The 17,446-nt window shown below is 34.8% G+C and overlaps 1 protein-coding gene across 3 annotated transcripts in view; it reads left to right on the top strand.

Annotated features, from left to right (window-relative positions):
- The window catches only part of Stk33 (serine/threonine kinase 33), a 206,665-nt gene that overhangs the window by 181,912 nt on the left and 7,307 nt on the right, over positions 1–17,446 (top strand). For all 3 annotated transcript variants that reach the window (XM_063256699.1, XM_003462431.5, XM_063256698.1), the window contains one exon: positions 5,034–5,237. In XM_063256699.1, the coding sequence (XP_063112769.1) occupies positions 5,034–5,237 (204 nt within the window). The remainder of the gene's footprint in view (positions 1–5,033; positions 5,238–17,446) is intronic.

Below are 17,446 nucleotides of genomic sequence, written 5' to 3'. Positions count from 1 at the left end.
CACACTCCAGTCTGACAAATGTTGCTTTGGAACTTATTGAATTTGAAGGCTCAGCTACATCTCCAACTAGAAATTTTTGGCAGGCAGTTGGCAATGTACTTGTGGAATAAGGTAATTTAATTTCTTAGGCTCTTTCCCCTCAGTGAATAGGCATATCAACACCAGGCTTATCTACTCACACTGTTACTGTACTTGTGGGGGAAAAAATTACTGGATGACTTTCTTAGGAAAAATTAAAAATGGCTCCAGTAGAGTTGCTAGCCTTTGTGGTTGCTGCTACTATGATATGTTGTTGCTTTGGGCTCATTGAAGCTAACAGGGACATGTTTGGTGATTTCACTGAGTACTTTCAGTCTTTTGTCTGGAGCTTACATTATACCTGTTACTTACCATAACTTGTATTATTAACCTGATAGAGGTAATAGTTGACATTATGCATGGTAGATGATTTAAATGGTAAAAAAAATAGGAAAATTATTTTTGTGCATTTACTTTCATTAAAGATAATTATTAAATATCATATATCTTTTCAAACACATTCTGTACAGTTTTATGTATACATATTGCACAAATAGATTCACATTATGTAAGCTATTCTTTTTCACTTAAAATACAGGGAAGATTGTCTTATTTTTTAAACAGCAACATTGTATTCCAAACTACAAATGCACCATTATTTTGTGAATAGTACTCTTTGAATATGGAACATTTAAATTGTTTAAGGCTTTTTCTATAAATTAAATTAAAGTTCTTAAAAATATACCTTTGCATACCATGTCAGCATTATATATAGGGTAAATTCTGAAGAATGGAATTACTGGTTAGAGAGAACATGCATTTTGCATTTTGATAACTTATTCCTAATCTGTTCTCTCATAAGCAGCTAGTAAATAAACTGCTTGTTTCCCCACACTGTTTTGAACACATGGTATTATCAAACTTAAATTTATGTCCACCTGTTATGTGAAAATTGGCACCTCATTGTTTGGATTTTATTTTGTGAAGTTGAATATCCTTTTATATGTTTTCACAAGGTGTTCTCTTTTTATTGAAAAATTTGCTCCTGGTAATATTACAAGTGAAATATTCTAGCTGTTTACAAAAATAGAAAATGACTGTAAGCTAAAAAAGATCCGTAATGTTCCCTTTAACTGCTTATTTTGTTTCATATCTTCTCAATCCAGCTCATACATATCACTGTTTCATTAATCCATTCATTCATTAAAAGTCTTTATTATATATGTTTTTTATAAAACACTGGTAGGTTTTTGCTAAAAGAAATATGATTGGGTCTGCATTTGTGGAGCCTGTCTACTAAGAGATTAAATCCAAATCTTAGTGTTAGACCAGTGTTTCTCCCTGGGTAGTTTTTCTAATTTTTCAAAATAAAATTATCTCAATGATATGTTGAGAAAATAAATTCAAATGTATTAATTAAAAGTCTGAGTCCACTGGTGACAGCCTCAGATTATTACTATTTTTATTATGGCTATTACTGCAGCCAACAAAGGGAGATCAAAGGATAGTGTTTTAATGTTTAATAGCTGTATAACTCCAGTGACTTCTCAATTTCACCCTGTTTTTGTTTTGTTGGTTAATTTATAATTTCTATCGAATTGGAAAACTCATGACACATGGATATTGTCCACTTATTTTTGCCATTTTCCCACTTATTAGTTGTCTACTAAGTACATGGTGCAATTTCTCTTCCCGCCTCTAGCAAACAAGAAGTTGGTGCTGTGTTACAAGATTTTAGGCAACAAGGAGAGCAGGAACTCAAAACCACAGAGTCCAGATCCAGACTTGATATCACAAGTGAATAAAGAAGGCTAAGAGTTAAAATTTCTAAATAGTAGTGTTTTTGTGGTGATCATACCCCTATTGTATATTTTTTGCTCTTTTTTGCAATGTCTTTGAAATGAGAAATAGGGCGATTTCTCTGAGTACCAAGGCAGTATAGTTTAACCACTTAGAGTGTTAAGCACCTAACTCTGAGGCACTGTGTTTGTATATATGATTGAGGCATTTGAAAGATAACTAGAGATGCAGATTCCAGATGACATCCCTTGCTTTTCATGGCATTTCAGGATGGTAAAAATGATAATGCAGGTGAAAACGGTCAAAATTATCTTAATAATCAGTTGGGAAAAAAATCTATGTTAAAAACTATTGTTTGTAAATATATAGGAAAATAAAACAAAAGTAAGTAGTACACCATAATCTAGAATATCAGAGACACAATCAATTAAATTTACTTTTTTGGTAAAAAACATATCAAAGTTAGTGTTAATGGTGCTTACTTTATTCCTGTCATATAACTTTCCATGTAGAGGAAGTATCTATTTTATGCCTTGGCAGATTTTCACAGTGCTTGATAAGCTTGGGTCAGGTTCCAGAATCTTTACTTTCACTGTCATGAAGTATTTGTGAAAGTTCTCTCTACACAAAAGGGTGTGTTTGCAGGCACCACTTCCTCTGGAGCACCTTCATCGTTTCTACAACAACTGCTTTCTTCACCTATGTTGACAAATTTTCCTCTGTTAACCCCCCTTGGCTATATATCTGGACTCTTTAATAGCAGCATCGTTAACATTCCCACAACCACCTATTTCTTCTGGTATTGTAGTAACCTTTGATTCTCATCTCACTTCTAGCATTATCATTTTTTTATTTCTTTGCTGCCCTTTTGTCTTTGTCAGTCAGTTCCTGGGAGTCAAGGAGGCAGCGCAACTGCAAACCTACCTAGTTAATTATCTCTGTGCGAAATGAACAACAGATGCTCAGTGTCCAATGACCAACAAATTTAGAATTAACTCAGTTGGTCACACTCATACATATCTGTTTGACCCAGCACTGGCAATGATGTTTGAACTTTATGTAGTGACAGTTAATATACCATGGTGTCTGAAATTTAAGCTCTGCTATGGAGCCATTTGTGATATTTAACTAAATCATGATAACTGAAATTCATGTACATCAAGACTTTGCAAAGCAAGGACTATCTAAATAAATGGGCTTTTTTATTGAACTGACTGCATGTGAATTCTGTAGTAATAATTTTGTTGGGCATGACAGTTGCATATTTAACTCATTATTAAGGCTTCTTAGAGGTACCTTACAGAACATAAGCATTTACTTCAGTTTGTATGTCAGGATAAATTAGACAGTATTGTGGTAACCAATGACCCCCAAATCTCAGAGTTATAAATTGACTGTGAGGAAGAATGGGGCTGTGTTTTACTTTATCTTTATTCAGGAACTCAGGCTAAAGGAAGATCCATCTCTTTGTTTTTGTAACTACCAAAGTAAGAATTGGGAATGTGATGAATTGCACATTGTCTCTTGAAGTTTTCACTTAGAAGTGATACATAGCATTTCTAGTCATATTTCAATGGTTAAAATAAGTCACATGTTCATGTCCCAAAGTATAGAAAAATTAAATTCTACTATTTGCCTAGAAGGAAGAAACTTTGATGAGTAGCATTAGTTACTATTATAGTACCCAACAGTTAACCTGGGAAAAGCTTTTTGGGCAAGCAAGGCCACTGAGGACTGGGATTGCAGACACAGATATGTCAGATCGTCTATGCTAGTGCAAGAATCAAACTGAGGCAGAGTTGTGTGTGTTACATTCCAGAAGCCTGGATACTATGAGTTTGTAATGTTAGAGTCAGAGATTGAGGTGACGACGCTAATAAGATGTAGTGGAAGATAGATGGGTCAAGCCATGCTTATTCAGATGAGAGCTCTGAGATCGTCTGCCATTCTAGATGATGTCAACCCTCTCCTGGTTGCTGTTTCTGAATCTCCATCTGTGCTTTACTTGAGCTTAAGTTGATTGTATCTTTGGGAGATCTGAGGTTTGTGACAGAGATGATTCTGAAATTGAACCTTGGAGGGAATGTAGACTGCATCTTGGCAGAAGGAATGGCAAAGGCATTCTTCAGGAGGGTAGAGGCTGACTGAGTGCAGTCTGTTTAAGGTGGACTCGCGTGCTCTGAAAGTGTCAAGGGTATTTGCCTTCCTAAAATAGGGTAAAATAGAAGAACCAAAAGGAATTAGTCACATCATGATTCTCATTTATTATTACCATTTCATACTTCCTGTGTCTCTGCCTTTAACTACCAATATATTTAGCTCGATAAACCCTCAAAGGTTTATTAGGATGCTACACCCTCAGAACTTGTCTCAAGGATTTCTGCAATGTTTATGCTTGCCACCAATCTGTCTACATATAAGATTAATTTAGAATTGCTCCATTTCTGTGCCTGCACTTGAACTTTTCATTTTAATCTAAATATGGTCAAAACTTCTTCCTAAATTTTTTCTAATAGGCTGAGATTGGAACAAAAATTTTTAAAACATAGTCACACAGGAACTATTTGGGCCTGTATTCATATTCGGGTATTTCTTGGCACATTAAATAGGATGGTACATTTGGAAAAATAAGATTAATATATGGTTAAATTTGGTTACGTATAGTCATCTCTGGGATAAGAACAGTATACTGGCTTAATTATGATCAGATGACCGCATTATATCTAAATATTCCAGCCAAGGGCTTTGAAATCAAGTACTGACATTTATAGACATAGTAGTTAACTTAAAATTTTCTACCTAGACATTTTGGCATTGTAAAGACTTACTCTTAACATTAGATCCAATAGTCTTTGGGCAACTTCTTCTATTTTTTTCAGCCTCCCTGTCAGTTTCTAAGAACTATGCTCTAAGAGATTTTTGGCTTCCAGGATATTGCTGAATGCAGGGTCCTTTATGAAAGTGTGCTGTATAGTTTTTTCAAGACAGAATATTTCCCCTCTGAACTTTAACATGTTGTAAATGATGTTGTGCAAGTGGTGTGATCCATGGCAGGACAGGGAGCATGTTCCAGTGGGCATCAGTTTTGTATTTATTCAGCACTATAATTTTTCCATAAGACTATCACTGAATTTGCAAAAATGTATTACTAGAAAAATAACAATCTTTTCAATTACCTAAGCTATTTATAACATTGAAATTTATTGTTAACATAGGGCAATACACTTTCTTCAGTGAGACCAACAAATGTACTAGAAATGATGAAAGAATGGAAAAATAACCCAGAAAGCGATGATGAAAACAAGAAAGAGGAGAATAACCAGTCCCATCAAGAAAAGTTGGAAGATTTCCAACAATGCAGAAATGTCCCTGCTGTCAATAATACTTCAGATGGAAAGGAGGAAAAACCTACAAAACAAGTAGGAAGTAAAATTGTTTCATTTATTCAAACTGTAAAACACCCTTTATAATACTGGGGCCATTTTTTGTAATGTTTGTTTGTTAATTTATAACAGAGGACCTGCATCACAGAAGCAAGTAACATTCTTTCTGCCCCAGAGGCTGTAGTAATTTAGCAATATGGCCTACTTGTTTAAAATCAGTTATCCTGAATGGCAGAGGCCTGCAAACTTTTTTGGCAAAGGAACAATAAAGGTCGGACGTCCGTCAAGGATACTTAATCTGTAGTAACTGTTTTAGGCTTTGTGGGTCCTAATGATCTTTCTTGTAACTACTCAACTCAATGGCATGGTATAAAAACTGCTGTAGTCAAACAAATAAGCATGACCACGTTCCAGCTAAACTTAAAAAAAAAATACATAAACAGATGGCATGCCAGATTTGGCCCATGGCTCCAAATGAATAAGTTCTGTAATTTACTAGGCTACAGAATTTGAAATTGCTTTATATGTTACCTAAAAAAAGAAAATTATTATGTTACCTAAGTATTTCTAATTCTATAATAATCTAAACTTTGTATAGGTTTACCATTTTACTTTATTAGATCTGAGTATAGTTTTATCCTTTTGGTAAATGTAGTTTATTAACATTTTTGTTAGGTTGTAGTCTGTTAACTTAATACCCTGATAAAGTTTGCCCAAACAACCACACATCTTTTTTTTCTATTTGTGAAAATATTTTTTTTGTATTTTTTCTTCTTTGTGCCCTGAAATTTAATTAATATAGTTTAGCTTTTGTTTGAAATATGTGGCCTGCCAGTGGACCGTGTTCACCTCAAGACCGCTTGTGAGGAGTTGCTCTTTTTCAGTTTCCTGCAGCCTGAAGACAGGCAGAGTGTGAACAGGCGCTGACAGGGTGAACCCTGAATGAGACTCAGCAACGTGCAGCGCATACCACGAACCTTGTCCAAAATTGCAGAAGGGGATCTAGTGATTGATTGGCTGATTTTGACTGACTGTTTGGGAACTTTTTCATCACTGAGTAGTAAGGGTGTAGATTGTAAGATTAACATAATGCTTTATGTATTTTGAAATAATTGTATTTTTACCATAACACAAACATAAACTTGTTGAATTCCCTTCTTATTGTCTAGTGTGGTAACAACTCCTATATTGGTTAATCATGTGTATTTTATATTTTCCTTAAAAATAGTATCCTAAAACTCCATATTTGCATTTCTTGTTCAACATAGTTGGAAGATTTTTCTGTTACTGACTTTGCAACATAAATGTATATAAGCACATACATACATATATATGTATATTAAACCATATACACATTTTACACAAGCATCTATATAGACATACATATGTACACACAAAAAATGCTTGTACATACAAACTTTTTTATAGTCTTGAATTATTATATCTCTCAAAATATTGCTGTGAACTAAATGTGTTCCATTGCTCTGGTATAACTTCCTCATCCTCTCGGACTTCCTGCAAATCACAAAATTATGTGCTGTTCTTAATTATAGCTAGGTAACAGGGAAATTAAAATTTGACTGGTTTATGGATGCTAGAACTATAACCAGTGGGTTGAAAATTTAAGAATATGGAAATTTCAAGACTATAGGTTGAAAACGTCAGAATACAGATTTCTATCAACAGCAAGAATTTTGTCCGTAATCAGGGCTTACCGGCAATGGAAATGGCAGAGCCACTGATAGCAAGCCCGTATTTCTAGTCACTGAAAGTTTTTAAGGAGGCTTTAGAAAACTGTTCGTTGTAAGTGCTATTGTGGGGATTCTTGCAAAATGAATCGAAATTTGCCTTCATTGTTCTCCAAGGAACTTTGCAATGCTTAGGTTTGGCCTATGATATCTTGGGAGGAATACTTTGCAGTGTTGGAAAATTTTTCTGAAAATGTTGCTCCTTTAAAAAATATATTTCCTATGTGTTTAAACACATGGATTTTAATAATTTTTGAGTATATTATATTAATAATTGTATTATTACAATTGAAGTTAAGTTTATGTTAGATTAGTTCGGTGTTTCAAACCTTCATTAACAATTAACAGCAGGGTATAAAAATTCCGAAATGAGTGAAGTAACATCACCAGGATGGCTGAACAGATGATCCGAGCCTTCCCCCACCCCCTCCCCAATACAGACAGAGCAGCTTGCACTTACCCACCAAAAACAGCACTTTGGTTAAACCCCCAAAACTTGGGAATAAGACTTGTGTGCTCCACAAAATTGAACAAAAATTTGTATTGGTTGGGTAAGAGAAAAACAGCCTTGCTTTGGAGTACATCACCCTCTCTTCTTCTCCCAAAGGGACTGAATGTCACATAGAAATCTCAAGGACCTCCACGACCACTGCTTCTACAGAGGAAAAAGAGAACACTGAAAGCAACTACCTGGCTTCCTTAGCATTCTGAAATGCGGAGCCTGTTCTGTTCATGACTGGTGGGGAATTAGGAGAAAACTGAACAGCTAGACCACCCAGGGCCAGACAAAAACAAAGAAGGAGATAGAGACCACAGAGACCAGTATATAATGTGTATTGAAAACATAGCACACCTGTCAGGAGTGACCTTTGATCGGCTACTAGCTGAAACGTAGCCAGTTGGCAAAGCTGATCTGAAAGAAGTGTAACCAGCTGCCTCTAGCTCCTGGGTTCTTGTTTGGGGGCAATAAGGATCCAAACCTACAAAACAGCAAGCAGCAAGTGGCAGCGAATGGTCAAACGTGTTTATTAGAAAGACTAAAAGAGGTCTCTGCTTGTCAGGGAGGGGTTTCCATAAAGCAGTTAAACAGTAGATGGTTAAGTCCATTTGCTTTTTATGTCCAGTCAGTTTGCTACAGTTAATTATTCTGGACCTCTGGTATGTTAACTTGCAGCCCCAACTTTTAGTTTTCCTAAAAAGATGAACTGTTCAGGACCTGTGCCCTATCTGCCTAACTTTCCCTATCTCCTTGCTTCAGAAGCACTTCCCAGAAGAGGTGGGAATGCTACTTGGCTTGAGTCCCTAAATGTCAACCTTCCAGGTACATTCTTCCTCTGTAAAGCAAAACTGCCCAAGGAAGGAGAACACCTCAACAGCAAGTTCTGAAACCTAGCATGCCACCCTTAGGACACCTCTAGACTTCCCAGAGTGGGATTAAACCAATGCTGCACGTAATAACCAGGCCCAGTTTTGCCACACCTGGGCCTTCTGTGAAGACACCTCTAGACCCTGTCCAGGGAAGGATACTAGCAAAACTGTGAATTGCAACCACTAACAGACACTGGCTCTGCTATACCTGAGAGTTTAGGCAGCATTCCTCCTGGCCTCAAGGACCACCTGCAGAAACCACCCAGGGAGGAACAAGGCCACCACCAGGCTAAGAAGCACACCTTGTGGCCCAAGTGGATTAGTTGCAATTGCAGTGCTTACCTAGGAGCTCAGTCTAACCCCAACCACGGAGCACAGCCAATGATCTTGCCAGATAGAGGAACAAAATCAGCTGCCACACCTCAATAGAAAACAAAGGCAAGGAGCCTAACTTCCTAGAGAACCTGAGAGCAAGCTTTGATGGCCTAAAGACTTTACCAGTTATGAGGTATGCTTAGTAAGCCCCAAAATAACCACAAGAAAACCTATAATATATAAGACAGTAAAAGTGGAAGAAACATACAAGGGCCTACAAAAATGTACAAATGAAGCAATAAAGATGGCAGTATTAAATTCCTTCCTTTGAATAATTAGCTTGAATATAAATGGATTAAAATCTCCAATGAACAGGCTGGTAGGCTGGCACTCAAGAGGCTGAGGCAGGAGAATCACTGTGAACTCAAGGCCAACCTGGGATACAAAGTGAGTTCAAGCCCAGCCTGAACTGCATAGTGAAATCGTATCTCAAAAAGAAACAAAAAGGCCAATGGCATAATGCTTCAACTAACTGCTCCCTACAAAAGGCATACTTCACCAGTAAAGACAGGCATATACTACAAATAAGTGGATGAAGAAGGATCCTCTATGCAAATGGAACTAAAAAGGAAAAAGAGTAGACATAGTTCTAGCAGATAAAATAGACTTCAAGTTAAAAACTATAAAAAGAGAAAAAGAGAGTTTTTGTCTAGTGATAAGGGGTCAAAGCAGTAAGAAGATACAGTAATATAAATATGTATGTACTCAATATCAGCTCCTAGCTGCATTTTATATATTTTATAAATATATAAAACAAATATTAATAACATAAAGAAAAAACAGACTGCACTATAATAGTAATAAGAAATTCAGTTTCAATTTCATCAATGACAGAGTGTCTAGACAGAAAATCAACAAAGAAATATCAGATTTAAACTCCACTATAGATCTACTGGCCCTGCCAAGGTATTTAAAGATATTTTGCCAAACAGCTACAGAATACACATTGTTTTCAATTGCACACATTTCTCCAAGATAAGTCATGTATTAGGTCACAAAATAACTCTTAACAATTTAAAAACTCAAATCATATCAAGTACTACCTTTTATGACAATAATGAAACTAGAAATCAATAAGAGGTACTCTGTAAACTTGTGAAAATGTAGAAATTAAAACAATATACTCCTAAACAACCAATGGATAATTGACAAGATTAAAAGGAAATTTTAAAAGTTTCTTGAAACAAATGAATATCTCAGCACAATGTACCAAAACTTATGGAGTTCCACAAATTAAGTTCTAACAAGAAAGGTCATACCAATAAACACCTACAACACAAAAAGGAGAAAGAGCTCAGATAAACAGCTGAACAATGCAACTCACAAAACTAGAAAAACAAGAAAAGTGAAACCCAAAATTAATACAAGGAAAAAAATAGTATGAGTCAGAGCAGAAATAAACAAAATATAAACTTAAAAAAAAAAAAGAAATATCAATGACAAGGTTTCTACCACCATTCCCCAACTCTACTTCCAGGATACTGGAATTACAGGTATAAGCTACTATGCATGGCTAAGAGTTAGGTGTACTAACAAACAAACGGAAAGTTCGTAAAATCAGGAATCAAACTCTTATTACATTACAGCTGATACCACATAGATACAGAAGATCCTTTGAGACTACTCTGAACAGCTATACCAACAAATTTGAAAGCTTAGAAGAAATGGACAAATTCCTGGACCCATATACACTGCAAAAGTTAAAATTCAAAAAAATTGGAAACCTGAGCAGATCTATCAATGAGATATATCAATAATTTTAAATAGTCCTCATTAAGAAAAGCCCAGTAGGCATGGTTGTGCATGCCTGTTATCCTAGCACTCAGGAGACTGAGGCGGGAGGACTGCTGTGAATTCAAGACCAACTTGGGCTACAAAGTGAGCTCAAGACCAGCCTGAACTGCATAGCAAGACTCTGAAAAAAAAAAATATATATATATATATATATATATAAAGCTAAGACCCAATGGCTTCATTGCTGGATTCTACCAAATATTTAAAGAATTAATACCAATTCTTCATAAAATATTTTTAAAAATTGAATAGAAAAGAATTCTTCTAAACTCATCCGGTGAAGCCAGCACTGCCTTGCTTAACAAAACCAAATAAGGATACAACAACAACAAAAAAGGAAATTATAGGACAATATCCGTGATGAACATAGATGCCAAAAAAAAAAAAAAAGCTTGACAAATGCTAATAAATTGAATTCAACAACACATTGAAAACATCATTCACTGTGATCAAATGGGATTCATACCAGCAATTCAAGGATAGCTCAACATAAGCAATCAATACATGTGATGCACTACATTAAAGGAATTAAGCACAAAATCCACATGATACAGAAAAGACATTTGATTCAAATTCAACATCCTTTTATAATAGGATCTCTTACTCTTAGTAAGTTAGATGCAGAAGAATTGTGCCTCAGCATAATTAAGACCATCTATAACAAACTCACAAGTAGTATATTGAATGAGGAAAAATTAGCAGTTTTTCTTCCAAGATCTAGAACAAGTGTGCCTACTGTACTAGTCGCTTTCTGCTTGCTGAAAAAAGGCACAACATCCTTAATTTAAAGGAGGATGGACAGGTTTATTTGGTTTATAGTTTAGGAGATTCAGTCCATGATTAATAGGCTCCCAGGCAGAAACATCATGGCAGAAGGACGTGTAGAGCAAAACCTCTCAATTTATGTCAGCCAAGAAGCAAAGGAAGGGAACAGTGGAGAGGACCATAAAGAGTACCCAAGGCCATGCCTCCATGGTCCCACCTCGACATGGTCATGCCTACGGTGGTGAGGCATTTCCTAATGCAGTGGCAACTGAAATATCCCAACCGCTTTCATCACTTCTGTTCAATGTAGTACTAGAAATGATAGGCAAAATAAATAGGCAAGGAAAAGAGATATAAGGCATCCAAAAATAGAAAGGAGGAAATCAAACTTCCCTTATTCGCAGATGGCATAATATTGTATAAAGAAAACCCTAAACATTCCTGTGTAAAATTGCTAATAAATGAACAGAGAGAATTGCAGAATACATAGTCAACACATAAAATAGAAGAAAGGATTTTAGTTATACTCACTGTAAAAAAATTATAAAGTTAAAGATGCTAGATATGCTGATTACTATGAGTTGACCATATTCAATAAATATGTGACTCAATGCATCATATTGCAACTTATAAATATGTATAAATATTGTATTATGTATCAATCAAAAAAATTCTGAAATGATTGCCAAAAATAGAGTGTACCGTTCGGTTCACAGAAAATCCAAATACTAATTAATATTCTTAAAAGTGAAATTTTAATTTTATTCAAAATTTTAGTTTTAATAAAATTTTCTATGAAACTTGAAAAATCACGGGAAAATTCTGTTTAAATTAAATTACATAGACACTTTGGTGTAATAAATATGAATACTTTATGCCTAGTAAACTAATAAAATGTATAATTACTTTTCCACTAGAATATTTAAATTTGGTTTCAACTTAAAGGGAGGTTCCCCAGTAACTTGTGCTTTCCACTGAATCACTACTCTCTCTTCTGAAGACTTTCATAAATCTGTGTAGAGCTTCTGATTTTGTATTTTTCACAAGTTAGGATAAGTGGAAGAGCCCTTGAGAAACTAGCAAAGCAAGTAAGTAAGAATTTATTTCAAGCAAAAGAACATTCAAACTAAGCACCCTTCTCCTTCCCCAAATAACAGTACCTGGCTTTCATATGTTTTAGACATTGCAAAAAATACTGTCTACATTTTATTGTTGATGTTTGGACTAAAGCATTACATTGTGCTTTTAAAGTTTTACTTCAGATAGGTGACATTTGTTTAGGTTCTTTCACTTCTGCCTTTTTAAGATAATGATACTGTTTGAAAACAGAAATATTCTCTCCTACATGCATTTTGTCATGATGATGTTTTGTTGTTAGCAACCTTCTAGGTTCCTGAAGATGGAGTTTAATCAGCACTGTCAGCCAGGCCCAAATTTTGCTCCTATACCATTTGCTCATCTTCAAATGAGATAGTTGGTGGTTCAAAGCTTATCATAGCAGCATACTTTTCAACATGAGGCCCTTCATGATTTCTGATGTGAACTGCCATATTTTCATTATCCATAATTTCAGAAAGCAATTGGAGATACATGAGTATGTGGAATGAATGTACTTTGATATAATCAAGGAGAGAAGGCTAGAACTCTTGATTCTTGCTTCATAATTGAGAAATCTTTGTTGTCAATTTGTTCTTTAATAGTTTTGAATGATCTTATTTAATGAAAATGAAATATTTTTGTGATTATTTTCTTTTTTTATTTAAAAAATATATTTAAAAAAGGGGAGATTAAGATAAAAGAGGACATAACAACACAGGTCAGAGCAGAACAATTTAAGCAACATAGTGTTTCACCACAAGACAACCCAACATAACAGTAGCTACCATGGTGTCTCTTTCCTTGAAATATTTGATTATTTTCTTTTGTGATCATTTTTTCCTTGCTTGAAAATGTTGCCTAAATAGTATCACAGGGGAGAGTACTCATAGAAGATAACTTTAGTCTAAGAACTAGAAAGGCAAGATAGCTTAGAAACTAAAAAATTCTTTTCATAAGTGATAATGTGGTTATACAGATTTTCTCCAAAGACAGGAAATGTTTAAATTTAAATATTTAAGTTAAGCAATTGAACTATGATATGTTGATAATGTTTTAATGAGGAAAATTCAATTTTCTGGGTATTTTAGTTGAGTAGGATAAAATTCTATTTTCCTAAAAGATTAAGTTTTAGCCTTCTGAGTCCCAATGAATCAATGAAAATGTGAAAATTTGAGGATACTTAACACAGTTTTAGTACACTTTAATATTTCAGTACTGAAGCGCTGCAATGTGGCATATGACCCAAGCACAGAATTTAAAATATCATCCCGAGTAAAAGCATGAACTCTGGATCTAGGCTTTCTGGATTCAAATTCTAGCTTCACCACTTACAAGTTTTATAACATTGGGCAAATCTGTAGGCCTTCATATTCACATTTGAATATGAATAGTAATATAAGGCTAAATAATATAATGTATATAACAGCACACAGTTTTGTTAGCTATTATTACTTTGATTATATTACTAAGTAATTCATCATTATATTACTATGAATATTCTAAAATCATGAGTTTTTTTCTCTGGCAAGATCAAGGCTTCTTTGAGTGTAGATGTGAGAATGAACTAATAAACCAAGAAAACTATTTTCAAAGGAATGAGGTGATACTTCTAACCTTACTTGCCCCCTGAGTCTTGCGAGGTTCCTAGAAAACACTGGTAGATTGAATTAGCAGTCTGTCCTTGAAAGGGGTTTGTACATTCACACCCTTTGTGTGTGCAGCTTCCCCTATGGAGGAAGGCTCTTCTCTCCTCCTGCTAGTGTTGGTATGGTTGTGCTTTGACTGATGGACTGTAATGTAAACAGGCCTTTAAAGGGTTTGCATGATTTAACTTGTTGTCCTGTATTTCTTCCGAAAGCCATGAGAACATGACCTTAGAGAAAGGTCGCTGAATTATGAAGATTTTTGGAATAGACATGAACTCAATCCAAAGCCTGAAGTCTACCAAGGATACAACCTACAGCTCATTAAAGAAAAAAATAAATATTCGTTGATATAAGATAGTAATATCTTTGCAGTTGTTTGTATAAAGCTCTGCAGAAAAGAGTTAATATAGAAAATGTAAACTTTTTTTGCCATGCTGAGGATCGAACCTGGGGCCTTGTGCATACTAGGCAAATACTCCCACTGAGCTATATTCCTGCTGAAACTGCTGTCCTTGAAAAGGCTTATTTACAAAGTCTGCTCTGGGCTGGCATCTGGGAACTAGGGCTGCAGACAGTTGCTGCCATTGTACCTTAACTATTTGTGCAAATAATATGATTTTTTTTCCCCAAAAGCTGCTTTTAGTGGAGGGCAGTATACTTTTGGCATGTTCAGACAGAGGCTGAGTACATGATGAGCCTCCAATAAAAACCCCGGGTGCTGAGTCTCTAATGAGCTTCCCTAGTAGACAACATTTCACACATGTTGTCACAGTTCACTGCTGGGGAATTACAGGCATCCTGAGTGATTCTCCTGGGAGAGAACACTTAGAAGCTTGTGCCTGTTGGCCCTCGACTTTGCTGTAAGTGCTTTTTCTTTTTGTTAGTTGTGCTTTGTATCTTTTCACTGAATAAATCATCATTCTGTAAGTTCTCCTGGTCAGACATCAAATTCAGGGTGATCTTAGGGCCCTCTCAAATATAGTTGAGTAACTACCGGTATAACTGACAAACATAAGGACAAATAAGTAATTGTGCCCACATAAAAGGTGGCATACTGTTGCTTGATCTAATGCCATTGTATTATCAGTTGCTGGTTTGGATTCATAGTCTCCTATAAACAACAGATCTTTTGTTCTAAAGGGCTTTTTTTTTTTTTTTGTCTTTTTCCTTTTTATCGGTATTGGGGATTGAACTCACGACTGCCTGCTTGCAAGGCAGGCGCTTATGCCGCTGAGCTAAATCCCCAGCCCGAGGGATCTTTTGTCTTTACTTCTACTCTACCCAAGAACTTCCTCTATAGGAAATGTGATTGGAAAATACAGTGTATGTTAAAATTTTAAAGTGTTTCTTACTGTAGAAGACACAGTGCCATTAATTCTCTTCAGTTATTCTTGCCATTTTCTGAAGCAGTTCTGTAAGTTCTTTTTTTATAAGTGTCTTTATTGTAGTTTTGCTGTCTTGATGTCCTGAATTTATTCAAAATACTTAGCTCTCATGGTCATTTTGGGGAAGAGCCACAAGCTGCACAGTTCCATGTCTGGTAAATAAGATGACGAGAACCTACAATAATGTTTTTACAAACCTGCCTTTCTTTTGGGTGGGGCTTAGCAGCAGCATTCACAATATTTTTGATCATGCCTTGTAAAGACATTTTATAAGAGGCCTTCCAGAGGTAAGCATAATGTAAGGAGTGTGCTTGAAGTAAGTTTTTGAGAGGCATTATCTTTTATCTTTGACAAGGCATCTTTTACTGAAATATCCTTTTCTAATTTAAACATTCACTATATATTTTAATCGCTTATTTTAATATTAAGGTTTCACACTGGCTTAGTCACATTCTTATAGTTGGAGGATGTATCCGTAAATCCCTTAAATCATTTCCCTACCTACCCAGGCTTAGCTTTCGTTCAACTCCCCATAGCTGTTTGGCTATGCTATTCATGACTTTTTCCCTCAGAGGGTGAATTAATTACAACAAATAATGCTTCAGTTCCAACATATAGTATATTAGATCATTTCATCTCTTACTCTGCTTTTATCCTATAATTGTCATATGTATTATGTATATATAATTATAAACCCCACATAAAGTGTTTTATTTTTGCTTTAAACGACCTTGTATATTTTCAAGAAAGCAAGAAGAAAAAATGTCTTTATATTTATTCAGCTATTTGCCATTCATGCTGCTCTTCTTTCTTCCTGGAAATCCAGGTTGCCATCTGTTGTCATTTTGTTCAGCCTAATAAACTTCCTTTGCATTTCTTGTACCACATGTCTATTGATGATGAATTTTCTTTTATGTGAAAACATCTCTACTTTGCCTTAAATGTTTGAAGATATCTTTTCTGTTTATGAGATTCTAGGGTGACAGGCTTTTGTTTTTTTCTTCTCCACACATTAAAGATGTCCCAGTACTTTTGACTTTCTACTTTTCTGTGGGTCAGAATGCTTTTTCCTTCTAGGTATTATGTCACTTTTCTCTAGATGCTTTTAAGATTTTCTCTTTGTCTTTGGTTTTTAGCAAAACTACAATGATAGTCAAATGTTATTTTTTACATTTATCCTGCTTGGGGTTTGCTAAGCTTCACGAATCTGTAAATTTGTATTTTTAGCCATGTTTTGGAATTTTGTCCATTTTTTCTTTTGCTTTTTGTTTTCATTTTCTTGAGATTGCAGTTACTGAAATATGGGGTGGTCTGATACTGTTCTATAAGTCCTCTAAGGCCATATTCATTTTTTCTACTGTTCTTTACATTGTATACTTTGTATTTATCTAGCTTTGAGTTTATGACTCAACATCAATAAATTAGAAAATCTATGAAATGATCAAATCTCTTTAAATTGAATCATATTTCTATATTTATTTTATAAATAAAATCAGTAATTAGGAACTTCCCTATAATAAAACATCATTCCCAAATTATTTCACTGGTTAATTCTTTTAAATATTTAGAGAAGGAAGAAGAGAAAATTTGTAAACTCTTAAGACTATTTCCAACTTGATTTAATAGGCAAAACAACATTAATATGAAAGCATGATCAGTATCTTTCATAAACATAGGCATAAAAATTCTAAACTCTGTATTAGCAAGCTGAAAATATATGAACATAATAATGTATTATATTCAAGAATACAATACATCTCAGAATTCAACTTTGAATTCACTTCCAAAAATCAGCCAATGTAATTTGCCATGTTAATAAAATAAAGGAGAAATGCCATATCATTACCTCAATAATTTTGAAAAGAAAGCACTTGATGAAGTTTTACACTTTTAACAACTGAGAAATCCTTAGCAGATAGGGAATAAGGGAAATTTCTTTTCCATCATAAAGGAGTTTACAAATAGACCAATAAAACCTAAACTAACATTTTAAATGGTTAAATTAGTGACTGTTTTACCCACTGAAGATAAGAGAAAGGCAAAGGATTCTTACCCTCTTCTATTGA

Source organism: Cavia porcellus, unplaced genomic scaffold, assembly GCF_034190915.1.
Source record: "Cavia porcellus strain 051 isolate PalLab524CR breed Dunkin Hartley unplaced genomic scaffold, mCavPor4.1 scaffold_9, whole genome shotgun sequence".
NCBI lineage: Eukaryota > Metazoa > Chordata > Mammalia > Rodentia > Caviidae > Cavia > Cavia porcellus.
The sequence above is the reverse complement of the archived record's forward strand: the minus strand, read 5'-3'. Positions and strand labels throughout refer to the sequence as shown.